Below are 22541 nucleotides of genomic sequence, written 5' to 3'. Positions count from 1 at the left end.
CCTGAGCAAGAGGGACCCTGGTCCAATCTAGTTTGGCAACTCCTGTGGCTTTGTTTGATGGGGTGATGGGCTGAGAATTTTGGCCTGAGCATTCCATGGGAACCCTAGAAATGAGCCACGGAAACAATCCATGAGGCAACATCTCGTCCATCCCTAGCCCAGATTGTTCCCATCTATCATTTCTAGGATGTTTGTCCACGCCAGGTTTAAATGATCCAAGCCTCAGGGCTTTCACCAATTCCCTGGCAGTACCAGTCCCCAGCCCGCCGGATCTCACTGTTTGGAAAATTTCCCTGATGCTGAGTCTAAATTTTCCTTTTCTTGGTTATTACAGTAGCATCCAGAGGCCCCAGCTGAGATCAGGGACCTGTTGTGTCAGGCAAGGCACAGGGAGAGTGAGATACAGTCTCTGACCCAGAGAGCTCACAGTCTATACAGACAGGACAGCCACACCATGATGTTCTCCCAGGAGGCTCAGAGGGTTTATGTGTCTTGTCAAGGACATCCAGAGAGTTGGTTACTGAGGCAGGAACCAAACCCAGCCCCCATGAGTTCCAGCCCCATGCCGTAACCACAAGACCATCCTTCCTCTCAATTACTATTTAACATTCCTGCTTCTAACCCCCTGCACCATCCTACGTAATAGGATCTACACTCTCTCACTATTGTATACTCTCTCACTATTGTATACAAGCTCTTTCCCACTCCTCACCTCTCACCCTCTTAGCTGGGCTTTTGCTGAGCTCTGCCCTACAGACTCAGTATTTGGATCCCAGACCTAGATTTTGAACACACTGGAGTTCAGAGTGTTCAGACCCAGGCTTTTGATTCAGCTCACTATGGAGGTAATGGGCCAGCCACGCTGTGCTTCAATACTGCGACCAGTTCTGGGGTCCACATTTTAAAAAGGATGATGAAAAATTGGAGAGGGTGCAGAGAAAAGCCACAAAAATGATTTGAGGGCTGGAGAAAATGCCTGACAGTGAGGGACTTAAAGAGCCCAACCCATTTCCTTTATCAAAAAGGAGATTGAGAGATGACTTGATTAGTGTATGAAGTACCTTCCCCGGGGACAGTCAACCGGTACAACCAGGTTCTTTAATCAAGCTGAGAAAGGCAGACCTAGAACCTAGGGCTTGAAGCTGAAGCTGGGTAAATTTAAATTAGAAATAAGGCACAAGTTTTTCACAGTTGGGGTGATATATCACTGGGACAAATGGCCTGGTGAAATGGTGGATTTTCCATCTCTTGACGTGTTGAAATCCAGACCGGCTGCCTTTCTGGAAGAGATGCTTTAGCCACATGCAAGTGATTAGCAAAAAGAACGAGGAGTACTTGTGGCACCTTAGAGACTAACAAATTTATTTGAGCATGAGCTTTCGTAGGATATAACCCACTTCATCGGATGCATGCAGTGGAAAATACAGTAGGAAGATATATATATGCATACACGCATACACACACACACAGAGAACATGAAAAAATGGGTGTTGCCATACCCACTATAGTGAGAGTGATCAGTTAAGGTGAGCTATTAGCAGCAGGAGAAAAAAAAAACCTTTTGTAGTGATAATCAGGATGGCCCATTTCCAACAGTTGACAAGAAGGTGTGAGTAACAGTAGGGGGGAAAAATAAGCATGAGGAAATAGTTTTACTTTGTGTAATGACACATCCACTCCCAGTCTTTATTCAAGCCTAATTTAATGGTGTCCAGTTTGCAAATTAATTCCAATTCAGCAGTTTCTCGTTGGAGTCTGTTTTTGAAGTTTTTTTGTTGTAGTATTGCAACTTTTAGGTCTGTAATCGAGTGACCAGAGAGATTGAAGTGTTCTCCGACTGGTTTATGAATGTTATACTTCTTGACATCTGATTTGTGTCCATTTATTCTTTTAAGTCCAGACTGTCCAGTTTGACCAATGTACATGGCAGAGGGGCATTGCTGGCACATGATGGCATATATCACATTGGTGGATGTGCAGGTGAATGAGCCCCTGATGACGTGGCTAATGTGATTAGGTCCTATGATGGTGTCACTTGAATAAAGATGTGGACAGAGTTGGCATTGGGCTTTGTTGCAAGGATAGGTTCCTTGGTTAGTGGTTCTGTTGTGTGGTGTGTGGTTGCTGGAGAGTATTTGCTTCAGGTTGGGGGCTGTCTGTAAGCGAGGATTGGTCTGTCTCCCAAGATCTATGAGAGTGAGGGACCATTTTTCAGGATACGTTGTAGATCTTTGATGATGTGTTGGAGAGGTTTTAGTTGGGGGCTGAAGGTGATAGCTAGTGGCGTTCTGTTACTTTCTTTGTTGGGCCTGTCCTGTAGTAGGTGACTTCTGGGTACTCTTCTGGCTCTGTCAATCTGTTTCTTCACTTCAGCAGGTGGGTACTGTAGTTGTAAGAATGCTTGATAGAGATCTTGTAGGTGTCTGTCTCTGTCTGAGGGGTTGGAGCAAATGCGGTTGTATCTTAGAGTTTGGCTGTAGACAATGGATCGTGTGGTGTGGTCAGGGTGAAAGCTGGAGGCATGTAGGTAGGAATAGCGGTCAGTAGGTTTCCGGTATAGGGTGGTGTTTATGTGACCATCGCTTATTAGCACCGTAGTGTCCAGGAAGTGGATCTCTTGTGTGGACTGGTCCAGGCTGAGGTTGATGGTGGGATGGAAATTGTTGAAATTGTGGTGGAATTCCTCAAGGGCTTCTTTTCCATGGGTCCAGATGATGAAGATATCATCAATGTAGCGCAAGTAGAGTAGGGGCGTTAGGGGATGAGAGCTGAGGAAGCGTTGTTCTAATTCTGCCATAAAAATGTTGGCATACTGTGGGGCCATGCGGGTACCCATAGCAGTGCCGCTGATCTGAAGGTATACATTGTCCCCAAATATGAAATAGTTATGAGTGAGGACAAAGTCACAAAGTTCAGCCACCAGGTTAGCCGTGACATTATCGGGGATACTGTTCCTGATGGCTGTAGTCCATCTTTGTGTGGAATGTTGGTGTAGAAGGCTTCTATATCCATAGTGGCCAGGATGGTGTTATCAGGAAGATCACTGATGGATTGTAGTTTCCTCAGGAAGTCAGTGGTGTCTTGAAGATAGCTGGGAGTGCTGGTAGCGTAGGGCCTGAGGAGGGAGTCTACATAACCAGACAATCCTGCTGTCAGGGTGCCAACGCCTGAGATGATGGGGCGTCCAGGATTTCCAGGTTTATGGATCTTGGGTAGCAGATAGAATACCACAGGTCGGGGTTCCAGGGGTGTGTCTGTGCGGATTTGTTCTTGTGCTTTTTCAGGGAGTGTCTTGCGCAGATGGTGTAGTTTCTTTTGGTAACCCTCAGTGGGATCAGAGGGTAATGGCTTGTAGAAAGCGGTGTTGGAGAGCTGCCGAGCAGCCTCTTGTTCATATTCCGACCTATTCATGATGACAACAGCACCTCCTTTGTCAGCCTTTTTGATTATGATGTCAGAGTTGTTTCTGAGGCTGTGGATGGCATTGTGTTCCGCACGGCTGAGGTTATGGGGCAAGTGATGCTGCTTTTCCACAATTTCAGCCCGTGGACGTCGGTGGAAGCACTCTATGTAGAAGTCCAGTCTGTTGTTTCGACCTTCAGGAAGAATTACACAATTGATTGGTCTCAATACATGGGTAACTGGGTGAGATCCTCTGGCCTGTGTTAGGAGCTCAGACTACATGATCGAATGGTCCCTTCTGGCCTTAAACACTATGAAGAGTCCAGGTCAGGATCTGAGTGCGGATTCTGAGTACCCCAACGCTTCTGCCTGTGCTGATCTGTGATTTTGGTCCAAGCCTGTGGTATTCCCCATGTCAGTGAAGATCCAGGACTCAGTGGTGATGAATACAAAGGGGGCCAGCTTGCGAGGTTGCTGGAGACGCAGACCCTGCCGTTTTCTCTAGCTCCCAGACTACTGCAGACTGTGCTGCATGTTATCCTCTCACAGGGTCTCCCTAAATCCTGGCCTGGACAATGTCTGGAGGGAGCTGCTGACCACCGTCTCTGGCCCATCTTGAATATCTAGCTCTTCTAATCTTTCCTCCTATGCTGGCCCTTCCAGGCACTTACTCCTCCTTGCTGCCCTTCTCCAAACTCTTCCAGGGTACCAATGAGCCTCCAGCATGGAGGTGCACTGCTCCAAGGGCAGCCTGCCCTCTGCAGCCTTGTCTCAACAAAGCAATCCTCCTGCCTGCCCCGCAGACACTGCTGTTGCCTACTTCTTGCCCCCTGCAGACACTGCTGTTCCCCACTGTCCCTGCCTGTCCGTGTCACATTGGAGATCATTTGCTCTGAGGCCAGCTGTCAGTGGCAAGAAAATACAAAGCACTGGGAAGTGACATGAGAAGAGCAAACTTTCAGAGGGAGCCATGGGTGGAGGAGCACCGCTGGCACCGGCCGGGAAGGAGACGCAGCACCCCGGGCAGAGGGGCACCCCTGGCACCGGCCGGGAAGGAGACGCAGCACCCCGGGCAGAGGGGCACCCCTGGCATCGGCCGGGAAGGAGACGCAGCACCCCGGGCAGAGGGGCACCCCTGGCACCGGCCGGGAAGGAGACGCAGCACCCCGGGCAGAGGGGCACCCCTGGCATCGGCCGGGAAGGAGACGCAGCACCCCGGGCAGAGGGGCACCGCTGGCACCGGCCGGGAAGGAGACGCAGCGCCCCGGCAGAGGGGCACCCCTGGCACCGGCCGGGAAGGGGACGCAGCGCCCCAGGCAGAGGGGCACCCCTGGCACCGGCCGGGAAGGAGACGCAGCGCCCCGGCAGAGGGGCACCACTGGCACCGGCCGGGAAGGGGACGCAGCGCCCCGGGCAGAGGGGCACCCCTGGCACCGGCCGGGAAGGGGACGCAGCACCCCGAGCAGGGGGGCACCGCTGGCACCGGCCGGGAAGGGGACGCAGCACCCCGGGCAGAGGGGCACCCCTGGCACCGGCCGGGAAGGAGACGCAGCACCCCGGGCAGAGGGGCACCGCTGGCACCGGCTGGGAAGGAGACGCAGCACCCCGGGCATAGGGGCACCGCTGACACCGGCCGGGAAGGAGACGCAGCACCCCGGGCAGAGGGGCACCGCTGCCACCGGCCGGGAAGGAGACGCAGCATCTGGGTTGGAGGAGCACCACATCCTGCTGTGGCATTTGTCAACAGAGCTCCTCTGGATTGTGTGAGGAAAATGTGGAGAGATGGGTCCTAACTACCATCCCGATCCAAACCCCCTGGACCTGAGTGGGATGGGGAAGGTAGGTCTGGCTCTGGATCCCAAACTCTAGATGTAGCATATTTAGAATCCAGGCCCACACCCTAACAGTGAATTCCCACACTCCTATTGGGATCATTTTATCCAGACCCCCCCACCCACCCCCATCTGAAATAGTTGTTTGCCCATCAGTCTATTTCCCAGAGCTTTGACAGTGTGATTTTACAGCCACCCTTAGGAGGCTACTGCTGAGTCTTCTCAAGCAGATATTCTACCTGTTGTTCTCAGCCGGCTCTTCCCTTCATCTCTGCCTCAGGGAAGGAAGTTGCAGCCCCAGCCCCTCAGAGAGGAGAGCAACCTGGCACTGTGCTCGCAGATTCCTGAGGCGGCACTGCTAACCCGTGAATGGGATGAGTCCTGGCTCCTGCTGCTGATTCACTGAGCAACCTTGTGCGAATTGTTCCCTCTCTGGGCCTCAGTTCCCTTTTCTCTACAGTGGGGATAACAGCTACTTTCCCAGGTTGTAGTGAGGACACAGGCATGGAAGTTGGCAAAGTGATTTGAGTTCCTTGCATGGACGTCACTCTAGGGGCACAAAGTATTGTATCAGATCCCTGGGCTTCTCACACTTCAGTGTTCTCCTTCTGCTGCTCACCAGGGTCACTCAGAACTTCACAGCAACATCAGGAAGGAGCTCAGAGACGCCTGCTCCAAAAACACAGAACTCTGCTACTTGAGCTGAAGGAGAATCTCTGTTAACTCTCCAGGGCCAATGACACACAGTTTAGCCTTTCTGATTACATCCAGCAGAGAGCACTGGTGACATACAGTAACCCCAGCCAGTTCGTTATGCTGCTTTTACTGTTTTACACAAAGAGAACGCTACTGTTGCACTGTAAACCACTTCAAACTCCAGAGATACCAAAATTAAGGCTACCCATTTACCCTTAACTCTGCCCCCTTGTGTGTATGTACTCCAAGCCTTCCTTTAATCACATGATCACGTACCATCTGAAACATAATCACAGGAAAATCTTTCTGCAAAGTGTGCAGCTGCCTTTCCTAATCCGCACAGGGTAAGTCAAGTGTTCACCAGGAGACTCTTTCTGTGCCAAATTTCAGCTTTCTAGCATCAGCCTTTTCAGCTGTTGAAACTGGTCTTAAAAAGATTACAAGAATTTTGTTAAATCAGGTAAAGGGTCATTCCCCCTCCCCCTACTCAGAAACAGCCCTACTGTTTTCTCTCAAACTTTCCAGAAAAAAATCACCTTTGAACATAGACCAAAAGATTACCATTTCAGGCCAAAAGTTGGAAATTTCAGCAAATGTAGAGTGAATTTCAGATGGCATAGGGCTGGGGGCAGGGTTTGGAATAAGTCATGAGTGACTGAAAGGGACAGACTAGAATTATGACCGTATTTTCAAACGGGGACGCTTTTGCAGCAACACTTTTGAGGCTTGTGAACTATTGCTAAAAAGGACAGTGCTGATCTGGTCCTTCCTGCCAGCCTCTGGCACAGCTGCAGCATTGCCAACGCGAAGCATGCCAGACCCATGAGCTAGACCTCCCCAAATCATGAGACTGGCTTTAACCCAGAGATTTCAAACCCCCTAATGCTCTGGGGTTTGTTTATATGCTGGCTGGTGTTTGAGCCAGTACCCTTTTGCCCTTTCAGGCTTATCTCCACAACTGTGAGGGCTAAACACGTCCATTAAAAAAAAAAAAACCACAAGATTCTCACTTCACCACTTGAATAAGGAGCTGGGGCTTTAAGAAAAACACCAAACAACACCGGTCTCTCGATGAAATCCTGAGACTTGGCAACACTGGAACAGTGTCATGGGCCGATTTCTCCAAGTGGAGGGTTTTCCAGTGACTTAGTGCCTGAATGAGGTTAGCATGGACATGCTTTGAGCAGAACTGTCTGGGGAGTGCGGATGCTTGTTGAACTTTTCCTTTCACTCCAAACGCTGTTGGTCACGCTGAACGCTCATTCCCTGGCCTCTGTTCCTGGTAAACATACAACAAATGCTGCTCCGCACGGTTCTGAATCAGAAACATTTTGTTTACAAAATAAATACGATAAATGTAACTGATAGAAACAATCTCCACCCTCCCACCTGCTCTGACTCTCTCACTCCCTCTCTTCCTTCCCTTTCCATTTAGCTGATCCCTGCAAAGCTTACTCCCTCTTTTCCCCCGCCCACAAAAAAAAATTGTGGAATGCATGTGCTCTTTGCTGCTATCACACTGATCACTCTGCTTGTGTGTTACACCCCCTTTCCCCACCCTGTGTCTGTCTTATCTATTTAGATTGTAAACAACTCAGGGTGGGATTATATACTGTGTTTTTGCGGATCCCTGGGCACTACCATAATAAAAATGGTTAATAATAACAGCAAAACCAGGATCTTTCAAGTGTCCTTAAAGAACCTCTTAGGATGCTGGGATTGTCTCAGTCTAACCAGCCTCACTTAGCTTCAATGAAAACTCTTAGAGAGACTGAAAACAGAGGGGGTTAGAATGGAAACCGTTTGGCATCCTTAATCATAACTCTTGCTGCTCTTGGCTGCAACCACAGCTGCTGCTGCTGCTCTGTCTCACAATGCAGGGACGGTCTGTTTGACCCTTAGCTCCAGCGGAAGGTTTGTGTTTGCAAGGACACAGAGCGTCAGTCAGGGTTTATTGCTTTCTGTTACTACATGTCAACCATGTAGACATGACCTAATGAATCAGGACCTGTTCCCTACTGTGGAGTGATAAATTGGCTCTGGGATCTGTTAGTTATTTATTTTTAAAGCCCTCCTGCATTTACACATGCAGGGAATGAGTGAGGACAGATCAGAGACAAACAGGAAGTAAATCTGAAATTACTCCCTTTTTTGTGCAGTGAAATGAATCTGTCTCATGATATTGTGTTTTCCGCTCTGGTGGTTGTTAGAGAAGTTCATCTCCCCAGATGGGACACATTAAAGGCCATTTCTCACTGTCACAGACCAGGGTGTGGGCGGTCAGGCCTAGTGGTGAAAGCCATGGTAGTCATTCCTAGTGATCAGAACTGGAGTCAGAAACCAGGAGGCAGAGCCAAAGTCAGAGCTGGAGTCAGGAAGCAAGCAGAGAAGCGGGCAGCCTGTAGCTGGGCCAGAGCAAGATAGGAGCACGGTAAGCAAAGCAAAGTAAGAAGTCATGGGATAAGAGGGAAGGACCTCTAACGGATCAGTAACTGGTTAAAAGACAAGAAACAAAAGGTTTTCACTGTCCCCTAAGGATCTGTTCTAGGACCAGTGCTGTTCAACATATTCATAAATGATCTGGAAAAAGGGGATGAACAGTGAGGTGGCAAAATTTGCAGATGATACAAAATTATTCAGGATAGTTAAGTCCAAAGCTGACTGCAAGGAGTTACAAGGGGATCTCAGTAAACTGAGTGACGGGGCAACAAAATGGTAGATGAAATTCAATGTTGATAAGTGTAAAGTAATGCACGTTGGAAAACATAATCCCAACTATACATACAGAATGATGGGATCTATATTAGTAGTCACCACTCAAGAGAGAGATCTTGGAGTCATTGTGGATAGTTTTTTTTTCCGTGTCAGCCAAGCAGAGTGATCAACCAGGTGGCCCTGCCATGGCCCAGCTGTGCTCATAGGCTGCCCGGAGACTGGGCAGGCATAGCTGCAAGTCCTTATTTCTAAAGCTTACATGGGATGAGCATCGTGAACTCCCAACTAAGGTTACATCTCTCCTGGGGTGAAATGCAGCCTGGTGCAGAGGGCCAGCATGGGGCCATAGGACTGAAACAGGACTTATGTGGTGTCTAGGCCATGTGCTGGCCCTCAGCCTGGGGGTCAGCTTGGCCACTAGATCTGAACCAGTAATGCCACGTTCCCTCTGCACTAATTCCGCTCTTAAGGAACGGGTCTCTTGTTACTTGTCCTTCCCCATTACTCACCACAACTTTGTAGTCCCTCTTCTTCCAGGACAATTAATTGAGTGGCTAACAAGGCCCAGGAAAATATTTCCCCCTCCCCCACCCCAATAATGATCTCAGCTTCACCAACTTCAAGCATTTGAAAATTGTGACTCTTCCCCCTCCCCCGCATCATGAGATTGTCTTAAAAATCATGAGATATTTTAAAAAAATAATAATCTGGGGCTCCTTTTTGTTGCCCTTCTGGGTTTTGGGCCTGTAGGGAGTCATGTTTTCAGGATTTTCTGTGCAATCACGAGGACTAGAAATTTACTTTTTTCCTTTAAAAGTAAGAAAAAGTAAGAAAGCTGGGAGTCTTGTTTAATAACCTGACTCCAGGTGCTGGGGCTTTAAGAACAACACCAAGAATTGCAAGACTTCCAGTAATATCATGAGAGTTAATGCTATCCAACTTCAGGGCAAGGTTCTGCTCTTGGACCTCCCTTCTGATTTTTTGCCATCCTTGGAGTCTGGGGTGATGGGCATGGGTAAGAACCTAAGTAAATCCAAATTGGATGTTTTTCTAAATGATCTCCTCTAAGAGTTGTATGGGGGCAGGTCTCTGGCCTGTGTTACAGAGGCAGTCTCACTTGATGATCACCATGGTCCCTTGTGGCCTTGGAATCTATGACTCTGAAAAAATAGATACACGTGTGAATCTGCCATTGGGAGAGTGCACCATCGGGGGCAGGTGCCATGTGGAGGATCAGGATGGAACGAAGTAGCATTCAGCTGATGGAGAGTGTTCTTACGCCTTTTGTTAGCTGGGAACTGAACTGCTGCTGCTGACGTTACTTGCATTCATTATTGCTGTTTCTTCTCCCTCAGTTACATGTCATCAATCGCAGCTCCCATCTCCGCCATTCTGTCCCGTAGTGATTGTACTCCCCTTTCCTTGTACTGCTTCTGTGTAAGGGGCACTGGAATGTACTGTACAGCCACGTGTTGCATGGGCAGGTCACAGCTGGACCCACGCTGTGTCCTGTCAGCTCTATGAGGGGGTGGTTTTAAAGTGAAAGTGCTCTTTGCCTCCTGTAGTCACTGTTTGGAGGTGGATGCTCAGGAAAACAGTGCATTCAATGTCTGTGGCATTAAAACTTTGCTTTTAAGGAAACTTAGGGTCTGATCTGAAGCCCATTGTCTTCAGTGAGCATTGGGTCAAGCCCTTGCTGAGTTGGTCTGCATATATAGGAGCTACTTACGGTGCTTCCAGATTGGAGCTAACTATGGTGAGCTACGATAGAGTGGCAGTCCCTTAAACTCTGAAAAATGACCCCATAAAAACAGCCCCCGGCGGTCCTTCTCACAAGGTGACTCCAGATCATCTTTGCTCAGGATCTAACACAAAGATCAGTTAAAAGAACAGGAGGACTTGTGGCACCTTAGAGACGAACAAATTTATTTGAGCATAAGCTTTTGTGAGCCACAGCTCACTTCATCGGATGCATTCAGTGGAAAATACAGTGGGGAGATTTTATATACACAGAGAACATGAAACAATGGGTGTTACCATACAGACTGTAACCAGAGTGATCAGGTAAGGTGAGCTATTACCAGCAGGAGAGCGGGGAGGGGGGGCAGAGGGGGGTAATAGCTCACCTTACCTGATCACTCTGGGTACAGTGTGTATGGTAACACCCATTGTTTCATGTTCTCTGTGTATATAAATCTCCCCACTGTATTTTCCACTGAATGCATCCGATGAAGTGAGCTGTGGCTCACGACAGCTCATGCTCAGATAAATGGGTTAGTCTCTAAGGTGCCACAAGTCCTCCTGTTCTTTTTGCGGATACAGACTAACACGGCTGCTACTCTGAAAAAAGATAAGTTAAGGAGCTCGTATTCCTGCTGGCTGTGGACTGGCCGCTCTCAGCAGGGCCGTCCTTAGGCATATGCACCATACGCAGCTGCGTAGAGCACCATGAAATTTGGGGCACCAAATTGCCCCAAATTTCATGGTGCCCTAGGCAGCTGCGTGCTGCATACGCAGCAGCACCAGCCTTGGCGACCAGCCCTATCCCTCAGCTGCCCCCCCCACGGGCTGCGCCCACTGCAAGGGGCAGGGCCATCCCTAGGGGGGTGTGGGGCCCCATACAACTCCCTCTGCCCCACCTCTTCCCCTTCCCCCCTGCTCTGCCCCCGGCCCGCCCCCATCCCACCGCTTCCCCCAGGAACCCCACGCTCAGCAGTGGGAAGTGGAGCAACCCTACCGCAGCCCGCTCCTCTCTGCCAGCTCCCAGCCACGGTGCTCCGCTTCCCACCACTGCCGGTGAGTGCGGGGGGACACCTTTCCCTCCCCCAAGCGCCATGGCTGGGGCCAGGGCAAGGGAAGTGGAGCAGGTTCCTCCTGGCCCCCTGCTAATCCCCTGGGCCACCCTGGGCCTGTGGGGCCCCCAAAAGTGCCCCCCCACAGCTCCTGCCTCCCAGACCCTGGGCGGGGCGTGCGCGTAGGGCATCCAAATGGCTAGGGACGGCCCTGGCTCTCAGTTAGCAGTCTCCCAAAGGTGGCACAGCAGAAGTGGGCCCTGCGGTGGGGATAGACAGAACAGGGGAGTGGTCCTATGGCTTGGCTCAGGGAGAGAGTTTCACTTGCCGGGGGCGGTGTGGAAGAAAGCTTGCTGGTGCCAGTAGGCGAAGCAGACGGGTGGGCAATGGAGCACAGGGCTTTGGGGCGACGCAGTGAGATACGGGAGTGGATAGGCAGGAGAGACAGGTGCGAAGGGCCTTGGAGTGGGGCACTGGAAACTTGTCCTGGTTATGGTGGGGAAGCCAGTGAAGGATCTGAGGGGTGGAGATGGGGCGTGACATGGTCAGAGGAACGAGCCAAGAAGATGATGTCAGCAGCAGCATTTTGAATGGGCCCAAGTGGGGGTTGAGATGGGAGTCATGGAGGCCAGAGCGGGAGTCGAGGCAGGAGATGCTGAGGGATGGAAGATGTAACCATGCGGGTAGAGAGGAAAGGTCAGATCCTGGCAATGTTGTGAAAGGAGAACCAGCAAGATGTGGGTATGGCCTGGCTGTGGGGGCTGAGCAGCTTAGCAACCTGAGTGAGAGGGAGGAGGGCGGCGCTGCTGGTGGCAACAGAGAAAGGGGGAGAAGCCGAGGAGCTCGATTTGGGGTCAGAGTGTCAAGCTGGGCTCCTGGCTCCTGCAGCATCCCCTGTACTGCAGGTTGGGTGAGCCGAGTGCTGCTCTCTGTGCTAGCTCCACACCGCCATTTTCTCCGAGGGCTTGTGGGACGGTGAACGAGATCGGACTCTGCAGCTGAACTTGGGGAACAGTTGTTTTGATGAGCCAGAATAGAGTCCAGCTCTCTTGTGCCGGCTCCGCAGGGCTCACTGGCACAAGAGGCCCTAAAAACTTATTCTTGCCTCTTGCGTAAACAGCCCTGACCCTGGATCCATCCAGGGGCAAGTCTGTGGATGGAAGGGCATCTTTACAAAGTCGCCTGCTGACGCTAACTGCACTTTAATAGCAAAGTAGAACGGAAGCCCCACACCCAGTTATCTCACTGCAGCTCTGGTGATGTGCAGTGACCATGCTTTTCTATCGATTCGTTCCGATTGGCTGCAACATCCATCACATGACCAAAAATAACTTGGAACTGTAGTCTATAAAATCAGGAAGAGTCATGTTAAAAAAAAATCAATCCATCAAGCAGTAGTTGGGAGTCTAAGGGGGATTTACTGAGCATGCTCAAAAGCACCACGCTTCCAGAAACAAAGGTAGCCAACACCTGCGCTCTGCTTCTGGGTTTGTAGTTTTCTATTAAGCAATAGACAATTATTATTAAAACAGATCGTGCCGGTCTCTTCCCTCCAGGCAATAACCCTTGAGAACGAATGATAGTCTGAGCACTGCCTAAGGGATTTAGACACACGGTCCTCATTAAAAATCAGTGAGAATTGGGCCTCTGAACCCCAAGGCAACTTTGAAAATATCACCCCAAATCTTTCCTCCAGTGGGGAAATCAGGCCCCAAGCCCTTGGCCTTCTGGTGGTGGTGGTGTTTCTATCCTCACTCGTGATCAGGTAGCCCTTATGCCTTCAGAATGAGATTCATAGCTTGGCCTGGCACTACGCCTCTTGGAATCAGATGCACTCCCTTTCCTGGGACAGTCCCGCTGCATGGGTTAATTTCACAGCTGGAGGTAAGCAGCTTTTAGGGCCTGGTCTCCAAAGCCTGGCATATACCAGTCAAGCACTGGGTGCCTCACTGTGCAGGTGCTATTCATACCTGCTTTATGTGCAATTTTGGATGAAACCACCCCTGTGCAAAAGGATCAGCAGAAGGCCCAAGCATCACTGAGGTCCTGTATCCGCCCTGAGCGCTGCCTGAGAGGTGCAAAGCATCCAGGGCTGACGTGGGACTTCAGTGGTGCCGAAGCCTTGAGCACTCCCTTCTGAAACCCCATCCCTTCTGAACCTCCCTTCTGAAACTCCCTTCTGAAACCCCCAGAATTGGTCCTGCTTCGAGCAGGGGGTTGGACTAGATGACCTTCTGGGGTCCCTTCCAACCCTGATATTCTATGATTCTATGATTCTATCCCTGAGCTTTCCCGAGGGCCTCTACAATGGATCACAGGGCTCCTGCTTTTCCTATTTCCTGGAACGTCTGGCTTGACTCTCTGCTCTCTGTTTTCTCTTATAGGGGTGGCAATAAGCACTTACGCCAAGTACTGTTACAACAAGCTCCAGAAAGCAGCCTTGACAGGAGCAAAGAAGGTATCGTCTGGTCCCTTTTTGCTTTGTTTCTTTCACGTTGGCTTCCGAGCCAGCTGGTATGAGCAAATGTCCGACTGTAATTAAAGCATGCCCAGGGGGGTGGGGCCATGATAGAACCACGTGGGGGTGGATGGAGTGTGTATTATCTTCCCAGTCCAGGCTGTTTGCTCCCATGTTCTCTATCTTTCAGCCTGTTGAGTCTCTCCAAAGTCTAGAGTCCTGCATGTCTTGGAGATGGACTTGGGTAGAAAGATCAGCTCATTGAGGTGCAATGTTTGTGTTACAGTGAAAGGGGAGAACCATCTCTGCTTACAGTGAAAGGGGAGAACCAGCAGAGATGGACTGGAAAAATGGAAAAATCTGCAGCTGGATCTGGAATGAGTGACCCTTTGGCTTGGCCCAGTATAAAAAACTGGGGCAATCGTCTGAACTAGATTTCCAACCAGTCTCTTTGTTCTGCATTTGTACAGCACCTGGCACAGAAGACTGCTGGCCTGTGCCTGGGCTCCTAGGTGCTGCTGTAACACAGATACCTGGGAGTGGTGCATCCCAGGCCCCCCAGAGACCAGGGCCCCGTTGTGCTAGACTCTGTGCAGACACATGGTAAGAGCCAGCCCATGCCACCAAGGAGCTAATCTAAATAGAGCAACGATAGGCAGGAGGTGGAATGGTGGCGCAGAGAGGGGAAGTGACTTGCCTAAGGTCACCCAGCAGAGCAGTGTCAGAGATGGGAAAAGAGCCCAAGGCTGGGGATGGTGGCGTTGGAGGCTTGATTCAGGCTCAGGCCTGTAGCCCAGAGTCCTACCTGAATCTCCAGTTTCATTTAGGCCTGTGGAAACTGGAGAGTTGGAGCTGCTTTTAGTTGGGCATCTGGAGCTGCATGTTGTACTGGAGTTCAGGGTTCCCCTAGGCCTTTGTGTCCAGTAGACAGCAGCTGTTTTTGATACAAAGCACCTGTCTCTCCTCTCGCTCCCCTGACTCCACTGACTTAGTGTGGGAGCAGAGATTGGGTCCCTAGAGATTGGGTCCCACTGCTGTGAGGGACCTGATTCTTGACTCTGTTGGCCTTTGAGTAGCCAGTTTTTCCTACCAGCCTGGTGTGAGCAGAGATTGCTTCGGGTCTCCCTGCTTTCCCTGGTGCTCTCAGATCACCACCCTTTGCCCACCACGTGTCCACTGCAAATGCTGCTTTGCTGTCCAGATGGAAAAACAATCCTGAGTTTATTGCTCCCGCTGTTAGTTTATGGCCCCCGTTGTTTTTATGGGAACCGAAAAGTAGGGCAAGTGCTGAGCAGTGGCGTGAGATTTACAGCTGCTTGGGGAGCCAGTGCTCCATCAGTGTTACAACCGGGCCTGTGCAGAGGAACGACCTTCCCAAAGCCAGCCACGCTGCTAGGCAGCTCGTACTCACAGCCAGCACCAAGGGAGAGAATATTGCGAGCGCAGTTCCCAGGGTGCACGATGGGTCCAGTGGGAGAACCTGCTCGCACACAGGACAGAGGCCTTGCTGAGCTTGGGCCTGATCCAACACGCACTGAAGCAGTGGGCGTCTTACCACCAAGTTCCATGGACATTGGATCGAGCCCTGTGGTATGGGAACCCTGCTTACTGCCTAGTGCAGACAGCTGAGTTAGAGGCTAGTCCATTCCACTGAGCCCTACTTGAAACCTCTGCAGACTCTGCTGGCTGGGGACAAAACCCACCGGATCCCACAGTGCCCAGTGCCAAAAGGCAGGAGATCATTGCTGGTCCCTGCTGAGAGATGGGGGCCACGGTCCATAGAGACGTCTGTTGCGCCTGTGTGTTCACATGCCAGGTCGGGGGGAAACCCTGTGGTTCGACAAGAGACAGCTCAGGTTGGGGCTTCTGGAGGGAGAGCGGGAGTGCTGAGTACCTGCGAGGGATGGGCATTTTGGGGAAGCCCATTCCATGGCTGGGCAAACCTGGTCCCTCGGTGGAGTTCATGTAGGATGAGTCTGTTCGTCCCCAGGGTGCTAACAAGCTCAGGTGTTACTTGCTCTCTGCCATGTGACCCTCGTCACAGCGTGGACCGGAAAGCTGGCAGGGCAGGCGCATGTGATTTCCCAAGATGTCTTGGGTCAGGCCCAAAGCAACTGAGCATTGTTTCCCTTAGAGGGAAGGACCTGCTGGGTAGGAATTCTCAGGAGCAGCCTGGGGCTCCCTGCTTGCTCACAGGCTTCACACAAGCCACAGAGAATGAAATGAGTTTGCTGGGACTTGGCCCAGATCCTGGGAATGGGTGCCCATGAACAGAATCACCAGCCTACTTGGCACTAACTGGCCCCTGAGGACTCTGTGGGCTGAAAGGACTGAATTCCTCCCGTGCCTTTAGTGGGGGGTCTCTCCAGGGCAGAGGTGAGGCCCATTGGCAGGGCAGTGGGGGTGGAGTGGGGAAGCTTGACCTGCCACCACCCAGGCAGTGCTGTTCTGGGAATGAGTAATGGGCTTCGATCTCCTGGACTTGTAACGTGCTTCTGTTTCTCTGCGGTGCGCCTGTCTTGGGGGAGAGGCTGCAGCTGGGTTTTCCCTGCTTCCCCTTGCCTAGGCCACCTGCTGGGGAGAGGGGTTACCATCCATTCCTTCCTCCGTGCACTCACTGTTTCACCAACCTGCTCTTGCTCCCTCTTAAAGCTGTTTCCTCCCTCCCGAACCTCCAAGCCCTGATTTCAGAGCCCTGCTGCCAGCTGTCTGTTCTGCTGCAGGGCACAGTGCCAGCCTGCCAGGCATGCCACAGCCCTGCAGCCTCTGTTCTCACTGGTATGTTACAGTCTTCCCGCTCACCTTGAAGAGACACCCCCCGCTCCACGATGCATGACACGGGAGTTGACATGGCATGCTGCATGACACGGACGGCTGGGAGGCTTGGGGTAGGGTCCAGCCACAGAGGCAGTGCACAGGGGCCTGGAAGGATCTGGATCCTGGAGGCAATGCCGAGGGTTCACATCCCAGGGCAGATCTGTGGTGGGAGCCCTGAGGATCTAGATCCTGGAGGTTGGCACAGGGTACTGGAGCAGGGGGTTTGTGGCATGGGAGCCTGGGGGGCAGAGGTATCTAGATCCTGTAGGCTCTGCTGGACAGGGGTGTGTGACATGGGAGCCCAGGGGGTGTCTGGCTGCAGGAGGCCATGAGGGGTGGGGGTGGGTGACGTGGGAGCCCAGGGGGTGTCTGGCTGCAGGAGGTCGTGAGGGGTGGGGGTGGGTGACGTGGGAGCCCAGGGGGTGTCTGGCTGCAGGAGGCCATGAGGGGTGGGGGTGGGTGACGTGGGAGCCCAGGGGGTGTCTGGCTGCAGGAGGCCATGAGGGGTGGGGGTGGGTGACGTGGGAGCCCAGGGGTGTCTGGCTGCAGGAGGCCATGAGGGATTGGGGGTATTGGAGGCAGCGTTGGGGTTTTTCTCTCTCCCTAGCAGGGGTTTTGATGGCAGGTCTTATTGCCTAAGCACATCGCTTACTGGTTTTCTGTCTGGTAGTACAACCCCCGTCTCAGCCTGACTGAGGGGGAGGGATAGCTCAGTGGTTTGAGCATTGGCCTGCTAAACCCAGGGTTGTGAGTTCAATCCTTGAGGGGGCCATTTCAGGATCTGGGGCAAAAATTGGGGATTGGTCCTGCTTTAAGCAGGGGGTTGGACTAGATGACCTCCTGAGGTCCCTTCCAACCCTGATATTCTATGATTCTATGATACCGTAGTGCACAGTGCTGTGTTTTCACACACAGCCCATCAGCCGGAGCGCTGACCTGTCTCAGCCAGTCCAGCTGCTGGCATGAAAACAGAGGGAGTCCCATGGAGGAGTTCCCATGGAAGGGGCTGTGACAGAGACCATCTCCCTCAACCGCATCCCCCAGTGTCAGACTGCTGGCCAGCCAGACCACCTGGAGCTGGTGGGAGCATATCATGGTTCAAGTCCAGGGTTGGTGATAGAGAACCTGAGCCCGCCCACTCCTCTGGGTTCTAACCAGGGCCCTGGGGCAGGGAGTCCAGTGGCCTGCAACACGTTCCCCCAGAAGGGGGGCTGGGGGTCCCTCCCACACAAGCAGATGCTCCGCTCTCTCTTCTGCAGTGGCTTGCGGCTCTGTGTTGAGATCAGCTTTAGGGCAGTGCTGGCCTCCTGCGGGAGCTACCAGTGCAGGTCTGCTTCTTGGCACTGAATGCCCTGACTGAGCTGTGCTGCCCTTTTAAATGCCCCCTCCATTCAGAGCACGCCCCGCGGGCGCAGCTGGGCAGAGCCTCCTGTGCCCAGAGCTGCTCCTTAACATCCCCCCCACTGCCTGATTGTACAGCCCATCACTGGGCTATAATAGCGATCGTGGCCCTCCTGTAGCACCATCAAATGTGCTCAGAGCGCCGCACAGTTACGAACTCAGCCTCGATGATGGGGAAACTGAGGCACAGAGTGGGAAACTGACTTAACCATGGTCCCACAGCGAGTTGGGCGGAGCTGGGAATAGAACCTGATCCCCAGTCCTGTGTCCCCACCCCGGCACTCCCCCAGAATTCCCTGAGAGGGCTGCACATTGGGCTCCCATTCCACACCAGGAAGCTGAATGCATATGGGGAGAGGCCACTCTGGCCCCTTTCCATCTGTTCCTGTTGCACCCAGCTCCTTTTGTGAGCTTAGTGCTGGTGAATGGTGCCAGATGGACAGCCCTGGAGGTGATGGCCTCATGGCCTCTGAGCAGGTACAGTGTAGCCCGTGGAGGCCACCCCTTACCCCCTGCCTGCCCCGCATGCCCTAGCCTTGTGCTCAGCGCCAGCTCCTGGGATGAGAAGGGCCCTCAATCTCTAAGGCATATTCTGTCCTGGGCCTTCCTGCAGAGACTGCCCATAAGGAAGCCAGCTGTGGTGCTGCCAAAACGCCATTAGGAATTGGACAGAGGGTCTCAACTAATCACAGGCCACCGAACAGCTGTTGGGTGGCAACAGCTGTCAGCCGCTGGACTGGAACTGGTGACCTAGGCGTGAAAGGCGCTGTGTCCCACTGCCTGTTGCCTCCAGTGCAAGGGGATTATCCAAGAGGCTGTTTTATCTCCTGAAGAGCTGAGCTGGACTCAGTATTTGCTAGCCTAAAATGTAGGGCAGTGCCCAGGAGACACAGATCTCACTGCAGCCTCTCCGAGCTCAGTCATACAAGACAGACTGGAGCTGGAAAGTCCCAGGAGCGTGTCAGAGACGAAAGACAAGTGTTTCTTCCAAGTTCTTGTCTACAGAGAGACCAGAGCATGAGTCATAGGGCAGACTCGTTCCCAAGGATTTCAGCACAATGGCAGCATCTCAGGTGGGCGGATGGAGCAGGAGAGGGAAGGAAATCTTGAAAATATTCTCCTCGTCAATTTAAAGAAGAAGAGCCTGGCTGCTTCTCATGGTCTCCCTAGAAAATGCAGTGTCCGAGCCGGAGCACCTCCCCACAGAGCAGACAGACAAATGATAAACCCTGGAGATCCCAAAGGACAGATGTCTGGGAATCCAGATCCCAAAGGCAGCAGCAGCAGTAAGTGCTTTATCTCTAAGGACACTCATATTCTTATGGAAGGTGGGAGGCAGCACTGAGGAGAAATCCACAGATTCATAGATGTAAGACCAGAAAGTAGCACTATGATCATCTAGTCTGACCTGCATAACACAGGCCATGGGATTTCCTGAATTTTTCCTGTTTGAATTAGAGCAGATCTTTGAGAAAAACATCCTATCTTGATTTCCAGCGACGGAACCCTTGATAGCTTGTTCCAGTGATTAATTACTCTCACTTTTAAAAATTTGCCACCTTATTTCTAAATTTGTTGAGCTTCAACTTCCAGCCACTGGTTCTTGTTAGACCTTTGCCTGCTACATTGAAGAGCCCTTTATAGTCACATATCTATTCCCTATATAGCTACTTATAGATTTTGATGAAGTCACCAAGGGCTTCTCTTTGTTAAGCTAAATAGATGGAGCTCCTTGAGTCTATCACTATAAGGCAGGTTTTCCAATCTTTTAATCATTCTTGTGGCTCTCCTCTGAACCCTCTCCAATTTATCACCATCCTTTTTGAGCTGTGGATACCGGAACTGGACACTGTATTTCAGTAGTGGTTGGTCCAGTGCCAGATACAGAGGTAAAATAACCTCTCTATTCCTCCTCGATATTGCCCTGTTTATACATCCAAAGATTGCATTAGTCATTCTGGCCACAACATCGCACTGGGGGCTCAAGTCCTGCTGGTTATCCACCATGACCCCCAAGTCCTTTTCAAAGTCGCTGCTTCCCAGGATAGAGTCCCCCATCCTATAAGTATGGCTGCATTCTTTGTTCCTAGATGTATGGATTTACATGCAGATGTATGGATTTACATGTATCAAAACACATATTGTTTGCTTGTGCCCAGTTTACCAGCTGATCCTGATTGCTCTGAATCAGTGACCAGTCACATTGTAACAGAATAATCAGAAAAGGAAAAACTTTCCCTTGTCCCTGTGTGAAAATGGCTCCAAGAGAGACCAGACCTTTGAGCAGGGACCAAGGGCTCCCTTGGTTCCTACAGGGGCTTTTACAAGGAGCAAGCTCTGGAGCACACGGAGGTATGTAGACAGGAAGCCCCTTTGCGCTACACAAACAAATTCTGCTGTTTGCTACATCCGTGTCAATCCAAAGAGCTATGTGGACTAGAATGGGATTTACACCCACAGCACTGAGAGCAGAATCTGGCCCACTGTGTGATTTAGCCCTGACCAACAAGGGAGGGTTTGTCACATCCCAGAGGGGTTTGTAAATGACAGTAATTCTAAATGAAGGCTGTGCTCAGAGAACTGCTGGAGCGTGTGAGTTACTGATGTATCCAGCTGCCGTCACTCCAGTCCTTGGAGAAATAAACAGCCAGGCAGTCACTAACGAGGAGTAATGTGGGGAATTAAGGACAGGACAGTTTAGGCTGAAGATCAAGAAAACATCCTGGTGGTTGAGATCTGCCAAGCTGTGGAGGGTTGTGGTGTAAACCTCCTCTGAAAAAGCACAAGAACAAATCCACACAGACACACCCCAGGAACTCCTACCTGGGGTATTCTGTCTCCTACCCAAGATCCATAAACCTGGAAATCCTGGACGCCCCATCATCTCAGGTTTTGGCACCCTGACAGCAGGATTGTCTGGCTATGCAGACTCCCTCCTCAGGCCCTATGCTACCAGCACCCCCAGCTATCTTCGAGACACCACTGACTTCCTGAGGAAACTACAGTCCATCAGTGATCTTCCTGAAAACACCATCCTGGCCACTATGGATGTAGAAGCCCTCTACACCAACATTCCACACAAAGATGGACTACAAGCCGTCAAGAACACTATCCCCGATAAAACCCGGTGGCTGAACTTTGTGACTTTGTCCTCACCCATAACTATTTCACATTTGGGGACAATGTACACCTTCAAATCAGCGGCACTGCTATGGGTACCTGTGTGGCCCCACAGTATGCCGACATTTTTATGGCTGACTTAGAACAACGCTTCCTCAGCTCTCGACCCCTAACGGCCCTGCTCTACTTGCGCTCCATTGACGACATCTTCATCATCTGGACCCATGGAAAAGAAGCCCTTGAGGAATTCCACCATGATTTCAACAATTTCCATCCCTCATCAACCTGGACCAGTCCACACAAGAGATCCACTTCCTGGACACTGCGGTGCTAATAACGATGGTCACATAAACACCACCCTATACCGGAAACCTACCGACTGCTATACTTACTTACATGCCTCCAGCTTTCATCCAGACCACACCACACAATCCATTGTCTACAGCCAAACTCTAAGATACAACTGCATTTCCCGTCACCACCCTGGGGCTGTCTCCCTCCTTCATTCTAATGGTTGTGCCAACTCCCGTCTGGAAGCACCTATACAACCTCACCAAGGAGGCAGGCTTGAGCAGAGAGGCTCTCTCATTGCCCGACTCTCAATTTGCTCTCCCGATTAAAGCATGTCCTCTTGCTCCAGCCGCGCTTTGACAACAGCATTGACAGCTTCTCTAACTTAGCGAGTGCCTATCAGTGTCAGCTCAGCATATTAAACTGTCACTGCGAATTTGCATTATCCAAAGAAGGCAGTGGAGACAGAAGGGGTGAGATCTTCTCAGCAACACTTGCTCTCTTCTCCCCAGGCTGAGGCCCATCACAACCTGGAGTAAGGGAGAGGTGACGACATCAAATTCTCCTGGGCATGCAGGTCTGCCTGGTGCTGGCTCCCTGGGGGACACAGAGCCCCACACTTCCTGAACTGGTCTTCTGCAGCCGCCCATGCTAGAGGATGTCATGGACCTTGGAGTGGGCAGGTCCCCTGCCTACTCTCTGGCCCGCTTCATTAGTTCAAGCACAATAGCACAGGCTATTTCTTGCCATGTGATGGGATTTTTCAACCAGTCATGAATCAGAAGTGAGGAAGCCTTACATGGGATAGCAGAATCGCCAACCCCTAGCATTTAAAACTCAGGAGTCAGACCCAGAAAATCACAAGACTAGCTTAAAAACTGTGAGGTGTTAAAAATAATAAATGTGGGGTCCTTTTAGTTGCCTTCAGGTTTCTGAGCCTTTACAAGTCCCATTTTCAATCTGTTCTCTGCAACCACCAGGGCTACAAAAACAGAAAAGCCAGTAATAACGGGGGAT

The 22541-nt window shown here is 51.4% G+C and overlaps 1 protein-coding gene across 1 annotated transcript in view; it reads left to right on the top strand.

Moving 5' to 3' along the window:
* Positions 1-22541, top strand: part of ARHGAP39 (Rho GTPase activating protein 39) — a 422273-nt gene that overhangs the window by 340193 nt on the left and 59539 nt on the right. The window contains exon 7 of the mRNA XM_084619553.1: positions 13822-13895. Coding sequence (XP_084475679.1) covers positions 13822-13895 — 74 coding nt within the window. The remainder of the gene's footprint in view (positions 1-13821; positions 13896-22541) is intronic.

This window comes from Lepidochelys olivacea, assembly GCF_965140295.1.
Source record: "Lepidochelys olivacea isolate rLepOli2 genome assembly, chromosome: 2".
Taxonomy (NCBI): Eukaryota; Metazoa; Chordata; order Testudines; family Cheloniidae; genus Lepidochelys; species Lepidochelys olivacea.
Note: the sequence above shows the minus strand (reverse complement) of the source record. Positions and strands in the feature narration are given on the sequence as shown.